The following is a 23315-nucleotide window of genomic DNA, read 5'->3' as shown; positions in this document are numbered from 1 at the left end:
TGGTATGTAAGGTAAGATCTCATAATCCTCAATACATTTCTGAAGTCCTGTTTTTACCTACACAGAATTGGGGAAAATAGTTCTGATGTTTTGTACATTGTTCAGGTCCTCGTTTTCTTTGGGATGGGCACAATCTTAATCCATCTTCATTCTGAGGGAAAATCACACCTAGCAACTTTGTTGTAATAAAATGATACTAGCTTGTTTTTGTAGGCACTGCCAAGTACCATAACATTTCGTATGTGATTTTGTCTAACCCTCCAGCTGTCTTCATGTTTATACCAATTACTCGTAGAGTAAAAGGGTATACTAGATTCGTCGGAAAGTATGTAACAGGCAGAAGGAAGCGTTTCCGACCCCATAAAGTATATATATTCTTGAGCCGAGTCGATCTAGCCATGTCGGTCTGTCCGTATAAACGCTGAGATCTCGGAAACTATACAAGCTACAATACTGGGATTAGGCATGCAGATTCCTGAGATTCCTGCGCAGCGCAAGTTTGTTTCAGAAGAGTGCGACGCCCACTCTAACGCCCATAACGCTTAAATCTGTCTACCGCCGGTAGGTGGCGCATTTCAATCTCGCTTTGCTGCTTGCATATCTCCATTTCCCTTTGGTCCCATTAGCTGAGTAACGGGTATCTGATAGTCGAGGTACTCGACTATAGCGTTCTTCCCTGTTTCGTTTAGAATTTCTTCAAGATCTTCCAAACTAAAACCTGGGGGTTCATTGATCTTCATGGCAACTAAAATTTCGTCTACTGTCATGTTTTCAAATGGAATTTAATCCCTTAGAAACTCTAAAAACTTGTTAAAGTGTTCTGAATCAAAGAGAACCCCGCTCTTCTTGTAAATTTTTTAGACATTTTAAATAGCGCCACGCTAGTTTGGTGTTGGGTTGCCTGTTTAGTTCATTGATTTTTCTCCGGAAGCTAGTTCCTTTTGAAATTTTGACCATTCATTCTTTCAGTTGACCGCCTTGGCCTTCGCAGAATCTGTTGAAAAGATTAACTAACTCACTACTTCACCAGAACTTAGGAGACTTATTTGCTTCAATTTTGTAAGTGGCCGCTTTAATTTCGTTTTTCAAGATCTTTGTTAAGTTGTTTAGGTTACCGCTCAAATTTAATTTACCCAAATATTTCCCCATCCTTTACTTGAGCCAGAAAGACATTTGCCATTTAAAAAATCTTAATTATCGCCAAGGTAATGTGGTTATCAGTATTACAAGTACATTCTGAGATTTGAGTTCCTTTGACATAAGTTAGACCAAGCACTGAACACGTTTCTGAGTCAATGCTCCTTAAAAGTAGGATAGCTAATATTTCCAAGCCTGTACCCAGCGTTTAGTATTGCCTGCGGTAGGAAAGATCCAGTGCTACTGTTTCCCTGCGCTTTTTGTTGCCTACGTGACCCGATGTATCGATGTTGGAAAAAGACAATCGAGGTATCCCGCAGCACAGCCATCACGGATCCTATAGATTTTTACGTAGTTGGTTTTACAGCTCCAACTGACATAAGGTATTCGTATGATTCATTTTGTGAGCTAGAACACAAACTATTAATTCATTCAGGGCTATAATCCATATTTCGATTAGCTGCAATAAAGCCAAATGCTGGCTTTTCGAGCTGGTTGAGGCGCAGTTAAAAATAAAATGAAGAAGTTAAAAAAAGATTATTGTTCCGTTAGGTCAAGACAAGGACGAAAGGCGACATATGATAGGTTACAGGTGCCGCATCTGTTGTGTCGTGCCTTATCCGTTGTTTGGCGGCGATGTGTTTTTTAGTGACAATGGTGCGATTTGAGAACCAAGGTCTTGCCACGTCGTAAAATATGAAGAACATTGTAAAGGTTGTGATTGGATTTACTCCGCTTTGGGCCCCAAGAATGTTATGACCCACTTTGAACATGTGCACCGAAAAATGTGACTTCTGACAATTTCTTTTTCTTTTTAATATTTAAGAACTACGTGAGTTGGTTTCTACAATATTTATGGGTGCCACATTTAAATGCGAAACTTCAGCTGTCACCGCTGTTCTTTTTGTTCTCTTATTTTATATTCTTTTATCCTCGTAAAATCCTCTTCTAAGATCCCGATACAAAGTTAGCATACACAACCAAGAAAGTAGGTGAAATCAGAACTTCGTCAGGCCCCCCAAAGTCGTCCGCAAGTGTCAAAGATGAGCAACGTTCTGCTTTGGGAACTTTCAACCCTATTTAAACACTTTCACCGAAAAATGTGACTTCTGACAATTTATTTTTCATTTCATGCGAAACTTCAGCTGTCAGATGGAACCACTGTTCTTTCTGTTCTCTTATTTTCTATTCTGTTATCCTCGTACAAAGTCATAAAATCCTCTTTGAAGATCCCGAAACAAAGTTACCATACACAACCAAGGAAGTAGGTGAAATCAGAACTTCGTCAGATACCCCGGTATACGGAAAACCTTACGCATAGCCAACATCTTTTAAACCAGAGGTAAAAAAACAAATAAATTACAACGTTCATTGTTCATTGGTTTCGGTATGCCAAAGTGTAGAGGATTAACTTAAAATATCAGTACTCACCACTGCCCCTATGCATAGACAAGTAACGGACAAATACAGAGGTTTCATTCAACTCTACCCGAAATCGTACGGTGTTTTTATACCCGTTACTCGTAGAGTAAAAGGGCATACTAGATTCGTCGGAAAGTATGTAACAGGGAGAAGGAAGCGTTTCCGACCCCATAAAGTATATATATTCTTGATCAGGATCACTAGCCGAGTCGATCTAGCCATGTCCGTCTGTCCGTCTGTCTGTCCGTCCGGATGAACGCTGAGATCTCGGAAACTATAAACGAAACTATTGAGACTTGGCGTGCAGATTCCTGAGCTTCTTACGCAGCGCAAGTTTGTTTCAGCAATGTGCCACGCCCACTCTAACGCCCACAAACAGCCCAAAACTGTGGCTCCTACAGTTTTGATGCTAGAATAAAAGTTTTAACTGAAATGTATTGTTCTCATCAATACCTATCGATTGACCCAAAAAAAAGTTTGCCACGCCTACTTTAACGCCCACAAACCGCCCAAACCTGTGACGCCCACAATTTTCATGCTAGATAAAAAATTTTAACTGAAATGTAGGTGGCGCATTTTAATCTCGCTTTGCTGCTTGCATATCTCCATTTCCCTTTGGTCCCTTTAGCTGAGTATCGGGTATCGGTATCGGGTAAAAGAGAGAAGAAATCAATGAGAACATAGAAAAAACAAACAACTGACTTAGAATACCACTATAAGGGCAAAAAATAGCCAATAACTTATTCACCAAGCGACACGATCCATCTGAAAATAAAATAAAACGCTAGGCACAAAACTTAAGCCTAGATACAAGGCGGAGAAAGTGGAAGAAAATAAAAAAACACTGTTAAAACACAAACTGGAAAAATCATACATAAAAACAATACTAAAACATAATTTTTCAGGTTATTTTTACCAACAAGCTTGGTTGGCAGTACTCGACTATTCAAACTCACAAATCATCTCACTCGAAACCGGACTACCGGCTAAGAAAGATGGAAAATCATCCACATCTTTAATTTACCCAGCTATGAATAAACACTAGCGAAATTAGAAGAATAATTTCACTTACTCACTGCATCTCATCCATTACACCCATACCTTTCATAAGAACTAAAACAGATCCACAATGATTTACGCATACTCCAAGCTCCAAAAGACAGAAAAGGGCAATAGAAGTAATTGGTACCGCATGGAAATGATTGACGGGGTTACCAGACTACCATGACTATTAGATCTTAGAAAACAAGATAAACTAGCATTTTGGAAACCATAATAACCAATTAGTAAATAACAGAAAAATTAATTTTAAAAAATGATACAACTTACTATTGTTACTTATAGACTATTAATTAAGTTACCCAGAACTCGGAGGAACTTATAAGTCGAAAGGCGATATACGCAAGTACATGGGCTTAAACTAACACAATAAATTCATTTGTATTAACAATCACGGAAACCACAGTAGTGGAAGATATCTTTAAAAGGAATAAACCTGTTCTTTAATATAGATGAATTATTGGAGTTCGCTTAAGTTAAATTAGCAACAAATGGTAATGACCTCATTTATATTACTAGCCTCCCAACCATTAAATCAGATAACTGTAAAACTTTAAAAATGTAAGCATTAAGAAAGCACAAATAATTAATTATATAAAATATGAAAATTTATTAGAATGTAAGAGAGAACTTTTTACAATAAAAACCTTGCGTGTCCCATAATTATAAGACAATTTGTAATTCAGAAAATTTGTTAGACTTAAGCCATGATACTTGCGTAAACGCCCTTAGGTACGGATCATCCATCATCCTTCTATTATTAGTAATAGGGTCGATCACGTAACTACTACGAAGGCGCAGCCTCCACGCCAGAAGCGCAGGAAAAGCCCTCACATTCCAGACCTGTTCTAGGCTGTTCTGGCTGAGGGAAGAGTTGACACCAAAAATAATATTAAAAAAAAGAGTAAGCATTGATTGCACAATCAACAGCAGTTAAATGCCCTGAATAAAGTTCTTCGGAAACAAATTGCGCTTAGAAGCTAACCCTAGACAAAAGTAAGAGTAATCATTGATTGCGCAGTTAACAGCAGTTCACCCAAATCAAGTTGCGCCTAGACTGCATTTTTTTGGTAAGCGGTCATGGGAATATAGAGCAGCGAATTTTCCAAGTTGATTGAACTCGACTAGGTGCATCCAACTAATACAGGAATAACAAGGAAGAACGATATAGTCGAGTACCTCGACCATCAGATACCCGTTACTCAGCTAAAGGGACCAAAGGGAAATGGAGATGCAAGCAGCAAAGCTATGTTAAAAAGACCCAACTACCCGCGATCTAAATATATGGTTATGTGGGCGGTAGACAAATTAAAGCGCTAAGGGCGTTAAAGTGGGCGTGGCAAACTTTGTTTTGGGTCAATCGATAAGTATTGACGAGACCAATACATTTCAGTTAAAATTTGTTTCTAGCATGAAAATTGTGGGCGCTGGGCAGGAAGCCCAAGAATCTGCATTCCAAATCCCAATAGACTAGCTCGTATACTTTCCGTTCATACGTACAGACGGGCATGGCTATATCGACTCGACTAGTGGTCCTAATCAAGAACATATATACTTTATGTGTTCGGAAACGCCATCTTCTGCCTATTCCATACTTTTCGACGAATCTAGTATACCCTTTTACCAATTACAATAAAGATTATAAGTTTGATTTTTATAAATAAAAATTTTATCAATCTGTCAACTTATATTAACATATGTAACAGGCAGAAGGAAGCGTTTCCGGCCAATAAAGTATACATATTCTTGATCAGGATCACTAGCCGAGTCGATCTAGCCGTGTCCGTCTGTTTGTCTGTCCATATGAACGCTGATATCTCGGAAACTATAAGAGCTACAATACTGGGATTAGGCATGCAGATTCCTGCGCAGTGCAAGTTTGTTTCCGCAATGTGCCACGCCCCATCTGACGCCCAAAACTGTGGCTCCTACAGTTTTGATGCTAGAAACAAATTTTAACTGAAATGTATTGGTCTAGTCAATACTTATCGATTGTCCCAAAACAAAGTTTGCCACGCCCACTTTAACGCCCTTAACGCTTAAATCTGTCTACCGCCCACATAACCATATATTGAGATCGCGGGTAGATGGCGCTTTTCAATCTAGCTTTGCTGCTTGCATATATTTTAACTGAAATGTGTTGTTCTCATCAATACCTATCGATTGACATAAGTAATTCATAAGTTTGCCACTCCCACAAACCGCCCACAAACTTCAAAAAATCGTAAGTATGAACGCGGATATCTCGGAAACTATCAAAGATAGAGAAATAGGATCTAAAATTTAGATTCCGTAGACTTGTACGCAGCGCAAGTTTCTTACGCGAATATGCCACGCCCACTCTAACGCCCACAATTTTCATGCTAGATACAAAATTTTAACTGAAATGTATTGGTCTCGTCAATACCTATCGATTGATCCAAAAAAAAGTTTGCCACGCCCACTCTAACGCGCATAACGCTTAAATCTGTCTACCGCCCACATAACCATATATTGAGATCACGGGTAGGTGGCGCATTTCAATCTCGCTTTGCTGCTTTATATCTCCATTTCCCTTTGGTCCCATTAGCTGAGTAACGGGTATCTGATAGTCGAGATACTGGACAATAGTGTTCTTCCTTTTCCTTTATTAATACTTTTAAAACTTTCTTTCTCATTTTTATTTTACACATTTCATTTACAAATATAATTTTTACATTTTATCAAATTTTCTTTAAATTTGTTTGCACTTTTATATTCCTTATATATATTTATAAGAAATACTATTTACTTTTACTATTGACCGTTGTAAATCAATTGGCATATGGCATTGACAATCGGCAAATGCTTTAAATCAAACATACATATACAATCAAAATATGAACAACAATAAAATATAAATATAATTTCACATTTTTTAAAATAATAAATTAACTATGTACATAGAATATCGTTGTTTTTTAAAGGGAGGGATATGTACACTAGTCGGCATAAGTATTTTGACGAAACAGAAGTTAAATATACTCTTAATTTAAACTTACTTAAAGGTCAATTAAATTCCGTTTGGATGATAAAAAAACTCTCAAACGGAGGGAGATGTTAACTTGTCGGCATAAGTATTTTGACGAAACATAAGTTAAATATACTCTTAATTTCAATTTACTTCATAAACATTTTTGTATCAATAAAAAGGTAGTTTAAAAGACTCATTTAGAACTTTTACTCGGCTTGAAACATCAATTTTAATACTAAAAGTTTAACAAAACAAAACTAATAGTAAGTCCAAAAAGATTTCGTTTAAAAATCTTCTTGCTTAGACTTATGTTTTTTTTGAAAATGTTTAAAAATGTGCATTAGAGTTTTCTCTTTTTGATACCTATTATTTCTGAGATCGTTATATTTACACATACTGAGTTCACACTGTACTCTTGGCAATAATGTTAACTCGCCTTAAGCGAGTGATAAGCGTCTGTGTCGGCTTGTTCACACACCCGGCCGACAGCAAAATATTCACCTGATCAGTGATCACCGCTGTCAGATATTTATATAAGACCGATGCGCCGCTGCCGGCGTATCTTACGGCTTTATAATTTCTGAACGAAATAAAAAGAGCAAACAAAAAGATATCTCAGAAGAGAACAAGAGGCAAAAAGAAAGCTAACGCTTTTCGTCGGATCCGTTTTTCACCGCTGTACTTTGATAAGCTAAGGAAACACCAGAAAAAATACCAGATTCATGAGTATACTGCGATGAATGCCGTTAGCCGCCGCGAAAATAGGAACATAATACTTTCAGTGTGTCCGATCAGAAGGGGTGTGGAAATGAAAAAATAAAAATGGAAGAAAACGCCAGCAGGAGGTGAAGAAGGACGCCTAATCCAACCTGTTTACCAGTATTGCAGAATTTTCCCCGCAGGAAGCAATACCACAACAGGGAAAATCCGCAGAATTGTGGAAGTGCTGAAGATAATCCAATCGGGAAGCCCATTGAGAAGAATTTGCTTACGGTAATTAGATATTTACAACATACAACGTAACCAAACCACCAGTAATACTAGTCTCGCTGGACTCCACCTCCAGCAGCTACTTGGCAGCTAATACGGAGTTGGACGACGTGCTGGCGGCTACAGGGAGGAGAAAAAACAACCGCCGCCCGCTAAGGGACATCTGGAGGAGCCCTTACCAGCCATTGCCAGGATGCTGGGCGACTTCCTGTAAACATCACTTGAACATTCCATTTCTTATACCCGTAACTCTAAGAGTAAATGGGTATACTAGATTCGTCGGAAAGTAAATAACAGGTAGAAGGAAGCGTTTCCGACGCTATAAACTGTATATATTCTTAATCAGGATCTCTAGCCGCCAAGTCGATCTAGTCATGTCCATCTGATCTCGGAAACTATAAAAGCAATACTGGAATTAGGCCTGCAGATTCTAGAGATCCCTAATCAGCGCAAGTTTGTTTCGTCAGTGTGCCACGCCCACTCTAACGCCCACAAACCGCCCAAACGGTGTCTCCTACACTTTTAATGCTAGAATAAAAATTTTAACTGAAATGTATTAGACTCGTCAATTCCTATCGATTAACCCAAAAAAAGTTTGTCACGGCCACTCTAACGCACACAAACCGCCCATGCTGGACAAAAAATTTAACTGAAATGTATTGGTCTCGTCAATACCTATCGATTGACCCAAAAAAAAGTTTGCCACGCCCTCTTTAACGCCAACAATCCGCCCAAAACTGTTGCGCTCATAGTTTTCAGGAGCTGGCGCATTACAATCTTGCTTTGCTGCTTACATATCTCCATCGCCACTTGATCCCTTTAGCTGAGTAACGGGTATCTGATAGTCGAGGCACTCGGCTATAGCGTTTGCTCTTGTTTTTCAATCACTTGTGTACCAGCAGACTAGTCCTATTTAAATTGCTCAAATTGTCAACAAACCCAGCTGCTTGACAATAAGACCATGCTACATGCATTGCGGGCGAACTTTTAAAACACCGGTCACAAGAATAAGATGTTTCGACTAGTAAAAGTCATAGCCGATCCGAGTACTAGGCCTTAGGCTTTATTTACATATCCTGGACAGACTGAGTCTCTAATCAAGTCTAAAAATATTTGACTTTTGTGTGTAGGGTAATAATAGGTAGCAGGGGCAACAAGCATCATTTTTGTTTGACTTCATATTAATTGTTTATTTTAATGAGTACTACTTTCCTTGCAATTTTTTTGAAAGACATCATATTTTGGCACTAGGTCTTGTTGCCACCTTTGACGTTTTCATTCGTAATCAAGGTCCTAAAGCATACTGAGATGATAATTTGTACGTTATCGGTACTTTTCGGAAGTATAGCCAACGATAGGAATAATAAATAAATATATGTATGCAGATTTACAAAATAATAAAGCTAAAGTTTTTATTCGGCAAAAATAAATTAATTGGATTCGACTCAAAATCGAAATCGCCATCTGTTCCTACCACCACCACCGACCAACCTCCCCCCACCAGTCCAACTCCACCACCTACAAGTTAGGCAATAAGCGATTTCTGTGGCCTTCCACATGATTTGATCTTCTATATTAAAATTTTACCTTTTTATTACTTCAGGCTTGTGTTAATATTTTTGTAAGATTTATAACATGCTTTCGGGTATTAGTAAGTATACAAAAGAATTTATGAAATTGGTGTCTAACCATATACTACGACGTTCGTAACTTTCGGTACTTAGAATTATTTGCTCTTTAAAATTCATATAAAACAGTTAATTATTTACTTATCTATTTTACTTTTCACATAGGGTTAAAAGAATGTTCACTATTGCAAATAAAAAAAAGGTTTATAGGCTGTTCACACAGAGGGGGAAAGTCGCTACAGCCCGCATCAGCGAGGAATGGGACCGCACAAGCAACTCAATTTAGTTTCTTTTACGAACATAATAATGTCTGTACTTGCCGTTTAGGAATTTTCACTGTATAGCCTAGTACTCACATCGACGAAAACTACAGGAGTGAGCGAGAGGCAAATACGCGGATAACGCTTTTCGTCGGGTCTGCTTGTCAGCGCGGTACTCAGATAAGCTAAGGAAATACCAGAAAAAATACCAGATTTCGCGAGTGAATTTCGATGAACGCCGTTAGCCGCGGCCAAAGAATAAGATATTTAATCTTTGGCGGTGTTCGGCCAAAGCGGTGTGGAATTTAAAAATTACAGGAGATCAGTGGAGATGAAAAAGGGCGCCTAATTCAAACTGTTGCCTATTATTGTGAGATTTCACCGACAGAAGGTAATGCCACGACAGGGAAAATCCGCAGAATTGTTGAAGTGGAGAATTCCAGTGGAAAGGAACATGCCGAGTGGGATTTCGCTCGATCTCCGACGAGCTCTCCATTGAGGAACCACCGGACTCCATCTCCACCAGCTACTTGGCAGCTAAAGCAGAGATGGAGGACACGCAGGCTTCTGTAGGGAGAAGGAAATAAGGGACATCTGGAGGAGCCATCACCAGCCATAACCAGGATGCTGGGCGACTTCATGCATCATCAGGCGGAACAGCCCCGTTCCCAGTCCGGCTCTCACTTCCTCAAGGTCTAAAATGCACATTGGGACTCATAGCTGGACTGCGGTGGCGCGGGAAAGATGGGGAAGCACCCGTGGGACGAGAAGGAAGCTTCAAACTACTAGTTACTACTTTTATTTTAATTTCTTTTTGCACCAGCAGAATATTCTCTTTTAAATTGCACCAGTTGACAGTAAGACCATGGTACATGCATTTCGGGTGAGCTTTGATTACATCGGTTACACTATAAAGAATAAGATTTTTCGACTAGTGAAACTCTTAGCCGATCTGAGTACTAGGCTTAGTAGCGCCGGTATAAGGAAATATTTATACATCTCGTCGTAAAAATAAATACTGTTATGCTTTTGCAACAAAACATACATTATTATACCCGTTACTCGTGGAGTAAAAGTGAATTCTAGATTCGTCGGAAACTATGTAACAGGTAGAAGGAAGAGTTTCCGACCGCATAAGGTATATTTATCCTTCAGTTTTGCAGTAGGCTCGGAGTAACATGTCAGACGGCAAAAAGCGTTTTTGTTTTTTTTTTTGTGCCTAAAACGCTTTGCCGCTGTCGACGTTTTTTTTAAACACAACAATGCTCCTAAAAATAACGGACCGGTCGAAATTTTCGAGAGCGCCGAGTGCATGCAGATTATGAGACAAATAAAGCGAGGGAACCTCCGAGTATCTGCCCTCTTTGCTTCACGACCGTTTTCATCGTCAGTCTTCTATGCTGCGCCGACTTCTCTGCTGACGTCGACAGCGGCACAGAGTTTTAGGCACAAAAAAAACGAAAAAGCTTTTTGCCGTCTGACATGTCGCTCCGAGCCTACTGCAGAACTGAAGGTATCCTTGATCAGGATCATTAGCCGAGTAGATCTAGCCAAGTCTGTCAGCATGAACGCTGTGATCACGGAAACTATAATAGCTACAATACTGGGATTAGGCATGCAGATTCATGAGATTCCTGTGAAGCGCATCTAACGCCCACAAACCGCCCAAAACGGTGGTTAAAATAAACATTTTCACTCAATTTTATTGTTCTTATAAGTACCTACCGAAAAAAAGTTTGCCACGCCCATTTTAACGCCCACAAGTGCAAGCGCAAGTTTGTCACGCAAATATCCCACTCTAACGCCCACAAACCGCCGAACAATGTGGGGCGCACAATTTTTTATGGGAGAAAACAAATTTAACTGCAGTAGGGACGCGGTGGCTCAAGGCAAAAAGATTTTTTGTTTTTTTTTTGTGCCTAAAATGCTGTGCCGCTGTTGACGTCAGCAGAGAAGTCGGCGCGGCGTAGAAGACTGTCTACGAAAACGATCGTGCAACAAAGAGAGGTAGGTATTTGGAAGTTCTTTCTCTCAGAGAGAAATTTTGGCCAATCCGTTATTTTTTGCGTCTCTCTGTTATGTTCGGCTGGCGACTAACATTTCGGCGGAAAAAATTTCGTGGAGCAGCGACATGTAAATGCCCTAATATTTTAGGAGCATTATTTTATATCGAAAAAACAACAAATATTATTTTATAAAAGTAAATTATTTGGTTATAGTAAAATTAAGTAAATTGAATTTACTTATAATGTTATGTTTACTTATTATACATTTTTATTACAATATAATTTGTTAGTTAAGTTATAGAAATTTAGTCCGTTAAAAATGATTTCAATGTTTAAAACATTATGGTATTAACATTTTTAAAAAATTCAAGTTGTAATTTTTACTCAAGAAGTAAAAATAATATAGTCGTATATTTTTCGCTTAAGAAAGGGTATAGGTGCAGGGGCACGCCAACAGCGAACAGAAAACAAAAGAAATCAAGTAAAGGGGCGAGAAAAAGACTTGGTGAATCTGTTTGAGTGATTGAAAGGGAAGCATCCATTTAAATTGTGCGCATCAGAGTTACTTTAATCGTTTCTTTAAGTTAATATAATAGTCAGTTAAGTGCTACGTTAAGTTTAAGGTGTTGTAAATTAATTAATGGTTTAAAGTACGTACATACTTCTATTAGTACAACGCAACCAAATTCTTTTGGCTAGATCTTACTTTCTTTGCGGGGATGCGCCCGGCAGGATGTCCATGTAGAGATCGAAGTCCCACTCGGCATTTTCCTTCCCACTGGAATTCTTTAGTGGATCTCATCCAGCACTTCAACTATTCTGCGAACTTATCCCTTTGTGGACTTGCTTCCTGTCGGTGAGATCCCACAATAAAGGGCATAAGCTTAGATTTGGCGTCCTATTTCATCTGCACTGATATCCTGCATTCGATTTTGTGGTTTTCCTTTCATTTTTAATTTTTAGTTTCCACATCGCCTTTGCACGAACACCGCCAAAGATTAAATTTCTAATTCTTTGGGCCGCGGCTAACGGCGTTCATCGAAAATTCACACTGGTATTTCCTTAGCTCATCTGAGTACCGCGCTGAAAAACGGACCCGACGAAAAGAGTTAGCCACATATTTGCCTCTCGCTCACTCCTATGGTTAGCTCGCGGTTTTCGTCGATCTGAGTACTAGGCTTTTGTTACGAACTGCTTTTTTTTTTTGGTGGCAGTGCCGCTAGCTCAGTCGTTCCTCAGGGCAGAGTACCCCTAATGCCACAGCTCGCAACATAAGTATCGATACTTCACGGTCTCACATTACTAAATTATCGGTCATCACTAATGACAAAAAAACGTAAACAAAGCAAAAATCTACAAATATTGACGGAAAAATGGATTACATTTGGTGGCTATTGATGTCCTAGCCAAGCGCTCCCACCCAACCATGGATGCCCTCAAGATGCTGCAGGGCACCACCCATTCGCAGTCGGCAGGAGCCCTCTCCTCGCGACTACGGCGGTTCCATCTTCCCCACTGGGAAAGCTTACTCACAAATTGTGGGTATTACAAAGGTTTAATAAATATCGTAAGTACAATCGTTTATATACATGCTCCTCTTAACAGATCTATCCTTCCTCAGCCTTTAAGACCGAAACCTGGCCGCCGTCTCGGATATTTCCGCGGTCAAAGCAGAGGATTCGTTCTGCTGGAAAAGAGTACAGGCGCCGCGGAAACTATGCTCTACCAGTCATTTATTGGTAGAGCTCGCATGGAAACGCGGCCCTCAAAGGAACATGTGCGAAGCGCGTGTGTAATCCTAATCCTGAGGAGCTCCAGGGGAAAAGAAGGGACAGGCCAAAAAGGTACGTAAATGCACTGTAAGCTATACCATTTAACTAATGCTCGCGACCTTTTTAATTTTTAGCAAACAACGAGGACAAATAAGGCTCTCGGGTCTAACTTCGGATAAACTCACAAACAGGTAAGTAGATATCAATATATATAATCGAGGTACACGTGTATTCAAAATTTCCTTAATTTCAGCCGCTGTTGGGCCGGGCCTGGAGGCGATGATAGCCCGCGCTGATGACTTCCCGTCGGAGGCCAGCAGCGATACGGTTCTCCACACGGGAAAACGGCGATCTCCGGTGAGTTGTGCACGGGCAGTCCGAGATTCGGCTGCCAGACAAAATGGTGATACTTCTCAGCGCCGCAATGCGACCGCTGGAAGTCCCCGAGAGGAGGAGGACGCGGTACGCCGGAACGGACTCACCGGGAAATGTTGACGTCGTCGGCGTCGACTGTGGAAGGCTTTTCTGGCTGGTCGCTGGTACGGGTCGAACGGACACCGGTTGCTGGGCAGCCAAGTCGGGCTGGCAGGTATGGCAAGTCGCGCAGATGTCAGTAGAATCCAAATAAATCTTCCGGGGCCCTTTGTATTGGGACCCCGGCTGCCTTTATAAATGATAAATATTAAATACCGAACTACTATAGAACTTTAACATAACTCACTATTTAATTTCAAGCACAAAGAAAATTTATACTATCACTCCTAGCTGCATCTGCCTTGATTGTTGGACAGTATGGCCGCGACTATCTCGATATCTGCTGATAATCGTTCATACCCCCCGCCATATTACATGGCCTCTCTCAAAATTGGGTCATTGGATACATGGGTCCATTTAAAGTAATCCCAGAGCGAACCGGGATTAATCTTTAAATGGCCAGATCGCCCGCCAGACTCATCCCGCTGCTGCAGCTATCGCCCTATCGACCTTACCTATCGATAACGTCGCTCCCATGCGAATCCAATTGCAACATCCACCAAAGATTTCGAGAGGCGCTGCCCGGAGTTTCAGCAGAACGATGAAATAATTGGTAGCTTTGGAGATACGATGGGATTCAACACGGCACTGATACCATCCTGCAGTTCGATCGGCGCCTAACGCGGGGCCCACGCATGACGGGAAGTATTGCAGTTGTGATCGCGATGCTCGTATACTTTGTTTTGTCCTTCTTTCAGGTCACAGCCGGATGTCTTTGGCATGATACACTCCCAGACTGCGGCCTTGGAGATCCTCCAGCAAGTATGCATTGCTGCCGACGGATTTGACCACCCTGGCTTTAAGGAACTTGCGAGCAAACTTGGCGTTAAAAGATTTGCTGAAATCACTCAGCACGAAGTTGCGGCGGAAGACTTCTTGGCCTGGCTTGGCGAGCAGCGTACGGGCTCGCTTATCGTAGCGCTGCCGGCTCGTCTGGTATGCACCCTCCAGTTGCTTCTGCACCTTGGCGTGGATAACCCGAAGCTTGTCCTTGGTCTGTATTCCGGCCATTTCATGGTCGACCAGAGACCTGAGTCGTCTGGCTAGTTTGTAGCTGGAACCGTTGAGGAACATGTGATGGCCGAATACAGTGAAGAACGGCGCTTCCCCTGTGGCTGAGTGGACAGTGTTTCGGATGGCCACCTCAATCTCCGGAAAATGTGCATCCCATTCCCGGTGATCTTCGTCCAAGAAGCTGCGAATTGCGGCCAAGACGTTTCGGTTTACCCTCTCCGCGGCATTGCTCTGTGGTGAGTATACGGGAGTCCTCATGTGCTGTACACCGAAGCCATCGATCATCTCCTCAAACGCCTTGGATACGAATTGTTTGCCGTTGTCCGAATGTATCGTCTCAGGCACCCCGAACTTGTAAAATACCTCGTTTACCAAGAAATTTACAACGTTCGACGCCGTCGCCTCCTTCATCGCCTTTAAGAAGTTGTACTTCGAGAAGTGGTCCACCACGATAAATATCCAGGCGTGTCCACTCTTGGACCTCGGATACTTGCCCAGGAAATCGATGTACAGTTTCTGGAATGGCCTCTCCGTCTCTACCCTTCTTCCGATTCCGACCTGCATCCGGAAGTTTGGCGCTTTGGATTCCTTGCACACATCGCAACTCCGGACGTATTCCCGTACCTGGATGGTCATCCCTGGCCAATAGAACTGGCGTCGCAGGATCTCCAAGGTCTTCGTCATCCCACCATGGCGAGCCTTGGGGTCCGAATGAGCACGCTCTACCAAGCTGTGCGTCAGGCTTTGCGGGATCCACAGCTTCCATTCGGATCCCTCCAGTTCCTCGTCCATTTCCGGATTCTTCATGCGCTTGAAGATTAGTCCGCCGTCCACTTTGAGGTCCGGTAAGTGCTCCCTGTTGGACTCCACGTCTTGCACTAACTCCGTATAATCCTCCGCAGCAAATTCGGTCGTCTCGAATCCCAGTAACTCCGTTGGATCTATCCGGACTTCCTCTATGATGCGGGACAGAGTGTCGGCGACTACATTCTCGCTGCCTTTACGATGTTCAATGCTGAAATCGTAGCCCTGCAGCTGGAGAGACCACCTTGCGAGTCGTCCGGACAGATCCGCCGACGACAACGTGGGATGCGTCGCACTGGATGAAGAAATGCTTCTTGAAATCCGCATGAACCAGGACCGGCGCGCTCGTCAAGGCCAACTTCAGGTCATCCACTGCCTGGGTGGCGCTGGGACTTAGGGAAAACTTTGTGTTTCCAGCCTTCTTCAAGGACTCGGAGAGTGGTGCGGCTAGCGTAGCGAAGTTCTTGACGAACCGTCGATACCATCCCGCTGTGCCTAGGAAGGCACATACTGCCTTCATGGATTTCGGGTAAGGCATCTTCTGGATTGCCGTAACACGTCCAGGATCCATCCGCAGCAGTCCACCTCCGACTATAAACCCTAAGTAAGTCAAAGATTTGAAGGAAAACTTCGACTTCTTTAACCCTATGGTCAATCCGGCTGATTTCAGACTGTGGGCTACCCGACGCAAGTATTTCAGGTGCGTCTGAAAATCTGGAGCTAGGATTAGCAGGTCGTCCAAGTAGACGAAGACGTTGGATCTGAGCTCCGCTGGTATCACCCAATCCATGAGCCGCACCAAGCGTTGTGCCGCGTTGCACAGTCCGAACGGCATCATTCGGAACTGGTACAACGGCCTGTCTGGAACCTTGCTTTTCTCATCCAGTTCGATCTGCCAAAACGCAAACTTCAGGTCAACGCTGGAGATGTAATGCGTCTGATCTATTCTGGAGAGGATTCCTTCTATACTGGGCAGAGGGTATGCATCCTTGATAGTCAAGGCGTTCAACTTCCGGGCATCCAGGCAGAACCGGTCTTTCCCTGGCTTCGACACCACTGTTGTGCGATTGCTCCACGGGCTTTTGCTCTCCTCGATGACACCCAGCTCCAACATCTTGTCGATTTCGTCTTCGACCACCTTCTGCTTCGCCGGAGACATCGGATACGGACGATCCTTAAAGACCCGAGCTCCTTCCATCAGCTCAATGGAATGCCTCTCCATGCTAGTGAGGTAAGGAACTCCTCCTTGTCCTTGCCTAACGCCAGCTTTTCCGCCGCAGAAAGGCTCCAGGATTCCGGTTCCTCCCTTACCTCGTCCTCATCTTCCTGGTCGGCATAGTGCTCCATCTGGCTGGCATGGATTCCCTCCGCTGCCTTGACGCCTCTCGTCACCGGCTTCCCCACGACGGCTGGAGCTAGTCCGAAGGTTCGCCAGAAGTCGACTCCGAAGTACGCAGTTTGTTCCAGGTATGGGCACAGGGAGAACGTGACCGGCTTACTTACGCCTTTGTACCTCACAGGCAGCTCCAAGCGTCCGATGATGGATCGATCCTCGCCAGAAGCCGTTCGGACTACCGAAAAATACGGTTGGACGGTAACTCCCAGCGTTTCCACGAGCTCTCGACAGTTTTTGCCGCTTTCGGACTGCCCAGCCGACCGTTTTCCGCGCAATCGGGACATTTCGGATAAATTACGCCCGGTCTGCTCGCAATCCTGGAATCCGTGCTCCGCAGCCCGGCAATTCCAGCAACCTGGCCTGAATGGTTTTCGGACACGTCCACGAAGCTCGTCCACTTCCAGGTTTCGCTGCTCGTCGACTTCGTCAACTTGCTCTGCTGCAAGTAAGCAGGGCGCCCTCGACGACCGAAACACTCCTACCGAAGTTCGTCCACCGTGAGTTTTCAGGCGTGAGGCGACTTGTTGCATGGAATGGATGTAGTCATCCGCGCTCTCTCCCGGCTGTTGGTCACGCTGAAGTAGCTCAGGCATCCTTTCGTGGTGACCACGGAACCGATCCATCGAAGCCCTGCGCAGCTGGGCCCAAGTGTCCACTCTGGATTGGCGTACGTGTACCCAATTCCACTCCTTCGCTCTGCCGGATAGGAGTACGTGGAAGTTTCGCAGAACTTCGTTCCACGGACACTGGTGCTGCCACTGCAGGAACTCCTTTCCGCCGAATGAGAGGTTCCAGCGGTCCACTCGGATGTAGCGGTTTCCGTTGCCGGCTCACGCGTTGGCGTATAACCGCGGCTCGTCCCGAAAATACGCCGTCCTCGATGCGCCATGGCCGTGCGTGGCGATCGCTCCTGCCTGTCGGATGACAGGGTTCCTGGCTCAGACTCCTGTCGATCCCTGGAGAGTCGAGGTCGCTGCCTGGGTGGCAATTCCGGCGGCCTTCGGTAGCATCCTCCTGTATCCTGCCGCTGCTGAATCTCCGCTGGGCCATTTGCGCCGCCTTCTGGACACGACGGGGTGGGCACCATCGACACTTGGCGGCTCGCGCTCTCCTGAAGCGGCTGCAGTTTGCTCTCGGCTGGCTTATGGACGTCGTTCAACAACTTGATTTCTTCCCGCAACGCCTGGCTCACTCCTAACTCCTGTGATGCGCGATAGGTTTGGGCAGCCTGTGCCAGAGCTGCGTTCACCGCCGACTCCGCCGCTGTATCCCGTTCCGTGTTCAGCTTTTGTGGGGCCGTCTGCTCCGGAACCAGAAGTCGATCCTGCGCCTCGACGATTGCCTTGAAATCCAGGACCATGGGCGACCGATGGTGCTCCAGATCCGCCGGTTGATCCCGAATCCGATCCACCGCACTACCGCCTACCGGCGTTCTGGGTAAACCCCCAGCCAGCGATATCCGCGGCAACCCAGCAGCACCCTCTACACCCGTGGACCAGATATCGTCCTTGTCGTCGCCAGGAGGACCCATCGATCTGAGCTGGTGGCCGTGCCTATCCCTGACGTCTTTACCCTCGGACATACTTCCCAAGAATTTTTAAATAAATACTTAATAACTACTAATACGATAATAAATATGATAAATAAATAAGACAACTAACAACTAATAAGACAACTAATAAATAATATAATAAATATCAAAATAAATACGAAAATATCTAATAGCAAAAATAAATTACAATAATCAAATCTTCTTCACTTTCCAACACCCTTCAAAATCTCCTAATTTTTCAATTATTTTTTTCTTCCTACTACTTTTGACTTGGGGAGTGTAGCGTGTAACGGTTGGACGAAATCGGGAATCTGCAGTTGCGGGGCACGCTCGTCGGCTTTGGGGGTGGAGGTCTTGCGCCTACAGATTTGCGTACTGACTACACATTATTATCACTAAGATCAGAAATAAGCGTGCTAGCGACAAGAGAGAATAGTAAACTGAAACCGGAAGAGAACGATAAATAAATTCAGGAATAAGTATTATAGGGACAGAAAAGATTTGGAGAAAGTTAGCTATGCGAATGGAATGCGGATGGTATTGTGGTCGCGTATGGCCCTCCCAACCTACGATCGCCACCTTAAAGCATGGCTTCGGTGACCCCTTTGATACCCTACGATCGAGAAATCATTAGCTAGTTCAGTTCAATGTTATTTACAGATCCATGGTTTTATTTCTGTTCGAAAAGGTAATTAATTTTCCGTGGATAGCGTTACAAGTCATATTTAATATTTATAAAAAGAACATAGGGTATTTGAAAAAATAAGGCATAGGAAGATAATATTCATTCATATTCATATTTAAGGGCAAATAAACATTTCTCTCATTTCTCTTAGACGCGCGAACGATTTAAACTAAACTTGTAACCCGTACCTAATTCATCGTACTTCCTTGAACGCTTTACAATAACAAATTTCTTATTTAAACCTAAAAAAAAATCTAACTCTTCTTAAATTAAATTAATGCTTCTCGGCGTGCATTATCTCTTTTGACCCGATCGACTTGTAAATTTCTTTTAATTTGTTAAATATAACTATTGCTTTACATGGCGTTGCCACTTGAGGCTTTACGAAAAATTATTGTTTGCTTTATGGTCTACATATCTTTGATTTCATTGATATTCTTTTCACATTAATTCTTAAATTCGGTTTCTCAAAGCGCGTTGGTTATATAACAGGGTTAGGACTGTGTGAGGAGTTGAATAACTGCCCACAAATAGAAACAGCAGCAGATGGCCGGCCGCTTGCCAGATACGCGGCGAATTCGCGTAGTAACGGCGCAGCGAGAGAGTTTGGAGACCAACGAAGGAGAGCGAGAGAGTTTTGAGACCAATGAAGGAGAGCGAGAGAGTTTGGAGACCAAGGATGGAGATCGAGAGAGAGTGGAGACTTCGCGGGCAAGGCAAGAGTGCCGTGTGCAAAAGCGGGTAACGGGACTCCACCGGACTTTGGACTCTCCCGTGAACTTTGGACCGGGAGAGGAAGTGCCACATCTCGGCGGTGGAGCGGCACACAGGCGTGCCACAAGCATCACGGGAATCAGCGGGATGGCAGCAGTGGGCGGAGCATCGATTGGAAGCGGTACGGGAACGACAAGTGGGTCATCCAGGAGGCACGGACTTTGGACCCAGAGTGGAGAGATCCAGCGGGCCGTGCGCAAAAGGGAAATAACGGTTCCCGGAGGCCCTATATAAGGCCGCAGAGCGCTGGCAGCTGGATCAGTCGATCACAAGGAGTCAAACCGTCAAGATCACTCAGATACCAAAGTGAACAATCAAACAACCAGATAATCTACAAGGGAGCAGCAGCAAGTGGAGTCGCCAGAGAAGCAGCGCCGTGGGAGCCTACAAGGAGCGAGATTGCTACGTCGAGACGTTCGGGATTGGGATACCAGGAATCTCCGAATTGAGACGCAGGTAGCTGAGATCCAGAGGGCATCACACGGCTAGGTCACGGCGGTCGATTAACCCTGTCCACAAAGTCCTGGCGTTACGCCTGGAAAGAGTATAACAAGCCAGAAGGGAGAGCGGTCGATCGGTAAGGTCTCGAGTGGAATTGTCCAGGAGAGCCCTACGGATTCGACTTGCGAGGTCCCGGAGCGGCGTGCCCGAACCACGAGTATAACAAGCCAGAAGGGAGAGCGGTCGATCGGTACGGTCTCGAGTGGAATTATCCAGGAGACTTGCGAGGTCCCGGAGCGGCGTGCCCGAACCCCGAGTACCAAAAGCCACACGGAAACGTCCCGGACAAAAGGCAAAAGGGTGAGGCTAGGGTGGAACGTTCGTTTACACTAGGCGTGGAAGCGAAGTAAGGCGCGAGGCAGCTTCCTGGCGTTCCGCCTCGACTGTCCGCGCGGGCTGAGCAGAAACCCAGTGGGACCATCCGGGACAGAGCAAGGGACAGGCGGCGGTGTGTCGAAAGGAGCGATCCTGGAGAGCGCAGCTTCTGTTCACCCTAGTCTGAGAACGGTGACGCTTGCCTAAGCCCGTACGGCCGATACCCCTCGCGATTCCGAGTCGTTACCAGCAGTCACCAAGTCACGCGTGACAAGTAAGCAGCGAGCGAGCGTCTTCAGGGAGCTGCGAGGATCTTCAGGGAGCGGCGAGGATCTTCAGGGAGCTGCGAGTATCTTCAGGGAGCTACAGGACTGGAGCACCGAGTCTTCAAGGCGAGAGGTCGTCGAGTCAATCAGGGCCGTCGGAAGCACCGAGGGTCACAAGCAACGAGTCAAGGCCAACCAAGCGACTAAGACACTTGTAATAATATACCCGCAATAAAACCCAATACGAACCCGTGAATTCTATGCTTTCTCACTGAGCTACTGGGCGGTCACGTTAATATAAATTTGGTGGGACGAACACACAATATACTGAGCTAGCCGCACGAATCTCGTAGCGAGCAGACCATAAAAATCAGGAGATCCGCCGCGAGGCTCGGGTAGGCCGGGCTGCCGACCATCCTTGCCCCGGGCTAGATCCTCCGGACGACTGGTGGGCAGCCATCATCCTGCGCGCATCGCTCCTCGTCACACGTGTGCTCATTATGCTCGTTGATTTTGATTGTGCAGCTGGAGCCTGGGCTCCCTTTAACGACACCTCGGTTCCGAGCCTTCCTCTTTGCTCAATCCCGCTATTTCCATCGGCCTCTCCTTCTTACTACCCAGATCTACGGTACAGCTCTCTGCTCTGTGCCGTCTTCCCCCTTCCTTCGGCAGACTTTTGATGCGTGTTTTTTCTTTTCCTCCGATCAGTCCCAATCGAGACCTTAGACGCTCTGGTTCGCTCCCTTTGTGTTCTTAACGTTCTCCTGATGTCCTTTATGTGTTTCATCGCGCCTTTGTAGATGCCCTGTAGTATCCTTGGAGGTATCCTTGGAATTTGTTCGTAGTATCCTTTGGGAATCCTTGCAGGTATCCTTGGACTCTTTCCGTAGTACACTTTGGGAATCCTTGGACGTATCCTTTGACTCCTTTCGTAGTATCCTTTGGGCATCCTTGGGGGTATCCTTGGACTCCTTTCGTAGTATCCTTTGGGCATCCTTGGAGGTATCCTTGGGATCCTTTCGTAGTGTCCTTTGGTTATCCTTGGAGGTATCCTTGGACTCCCTTCGTAGTATCCTTTGGCTATCCTTGGAGGTATCCTTGGGATCCTTTCGTAGTATCCTTTGGTCATCCTTGGAGGTATCCTTGGACTCCTTTCGTAGTATCCTTCGGGCATCCTTGGAGGTATCCTTGGACTCCTTTCGTAGTATCCTTAGGGCATCCTTGTAGGTATCCTTGGGATCCTTTCGTATTATCCTTTGGTCATCCTTGGAGGTATCCTTGGACTTTTAATGTTGTTTTGCATCTGTTGTGTCTGCTTGCTGTAGCCGCTCGCTTGTGTTTTCCGTTTGTTGCTGTTTCAGCTCGCTTACGTGGATGGTCCGCTCTTTCTTTGTGTTTATGTGTCGTATTTTGCAGATTACTGGTGACGCAAAACCTATGACTTGGTAAGGTCCGTCGTATCTTGGGGCCAATTTTGCTGCGAACCCCTCGGCCGCTTTTGATAAATGGTGTTCCTTGGCCCACACGACGTCACCCACCTTTGGCGTCCATTGCCTCCTCCTTAGGTTCTAATGCCTAGCCTGGTCCTGGGATGCTTTCTCCAGGTTTCGCCCTACAATCTCGAAGATTTCCCTGAGTTTGTTAGCATTCTCTTCCGGGGTCTCTGTCGGTCGTCCGGTCCCTACTGTTTCTCTGTCGTATAGGGCGCTCGGTAGTCTTGGTTCTTTGCCTTGGGTAATGAACGACGGTGTGTAACCTGTGGATTCTGAAACGCTCGTGTTTACTGCCAGCATGATTTCTGGCCATTTTTCGTCCCAGTCTCTTTGGTTCTGCCCTGCGAACTGCGCAATCATTGTTTTCACCGTCCTATTGGCTCTCTCAGTCGGGTTCTCCTGTGGGGTGTATGGAAGAAACTCTTGAAGGTTTTGCTGGTAAACTGGACTCCGTTGTCCGTTATGACTATTTTGGGGACCCCATACCTCGCGATTATGCGTTCTTTAAAAGCTTTCTTTAGGGATTCGGCCGTCGCGCTTCGCAGCGGCACCAACTCAGTCCACTGGAGAACCTGTCTATCAATACCAGCAGCATTTGGTTGCCGTGCTTCGAACGCGGCAGGGGTCCGACGAAGTCCGCACATACCGTAGCCCATGGTTCCTCTGGCACCTGCGTAAGCATTTTCCCAGCCATTTGCATCTGATTCGGCTTGAA

General features: G+C 44.7%; 3 protein-coding genes and 1 long non-coding RNA gene across 15 annotated transcripts in view; 3 read left to right on the top strand and 1 right to left on the bottom strand.

Moving 5' to 3' along the window:
* MFS17 (Major Facilitator Superfamily Transporter 17) overlaps positions 1–9443 on the bottom strand; it is a 579815-nt gene extending 570372 nt beyond the window's left edge. For 8 of the 11 annotated variants that reach the window (XR_011605437.1, XR_011605438.1, XR_011605439.1 and 5 more), the window contains exon 1: positions 9290–9363. Coding sequence is in view for 7 of the 11 variants with exons in the window: in XM_070998712.1 (XP_070854813.1) it covers positions 9290–9348 (59 nt within the window). In the remaining 4 variants the exon portion in view is untranslated. Of the gene's footprint in view, positions 1–9289 lie in introns of all 11 variants that reach the window. The other 3 variants (XM_070998718.1, XM_070998708.1, XM_070998717.1) reach the window with 3 other exon arrangements.
* Positions 7087–8152, top strand: LOC139354483 (uncharacterized). 2 transcript variants are annotated; one of them, XR_011605446.1, is made up of 2 exons: positions 7087–7603; positions 7680–8152. It is a non-coding gene; the product is annotated as an uncharacterized lncRNA (long non-coding RNA). The 2 variants fall into 2 exon arrangements; XR_011605445.1 differs by having other exon boundaries at positions 7677–8152.
* Positions 9444–12787: 3344 nt separating the features above from the next.
* Positions 12788–14349, top strand: LOC139354066 (uncharacterized). The gene is made up of 4 exons (XM_070998309.1): positions 12788–13061; positions 13116–13338; positions 13401–13457; positions 13520–14349. The coding sequence occupies exons 1-3, from the start codon at positions 12921–12923 to the stop codon at positions 13418–13420; spliced, it is 384 nt and encodes a 127-aa protein (XP_070854410.1). The 5' UTR covers positions 12788–12920; the 3' UTR covers positions 13421–13457; positions 13520–14349.
* Positions 14350–19782: 5433 nt separating this feature from the next.
* Positions 19783–20948, top strand: LOC139354237 (uncharacterized). The gene is made up of 2 exons (XM_070998477.1): positions 19783–20655; positions 20755–20948. Exon 1 carries the CDS (start codon positions 19798–19800, stop codon positions 20257–20259), a length of 462 nt encoding a protein of 153 aa, XP_070854578.1. The 5' UTR covers positions 19783–19797; the 3' UTR covers positions 20260–20655; positions 20755–20948.
* Positions 20949–23315: the final 2367 nt, after the last annotated feature.

Source organism: Drosophila suzukii, assembly GCF_043229965.1.
Source record: "Drosophila suzukii chromosome 2 unlocalized genomic scaffold, CBGP_Dsuzu_IsoJpt1.0 scf_2c, whole genome shotgun sequence".
NCBI lineage: Eukaryota > Metazoa > Arthropoda > Insecta > Diptera > Drosophilidae > Drosophila > Drosophila suzukii.
The sequence above is the reverse complement of the archived record's forward strand: the minus strand, read 5'-3'. Positions and strand labels throughout refer to the sequence as shown.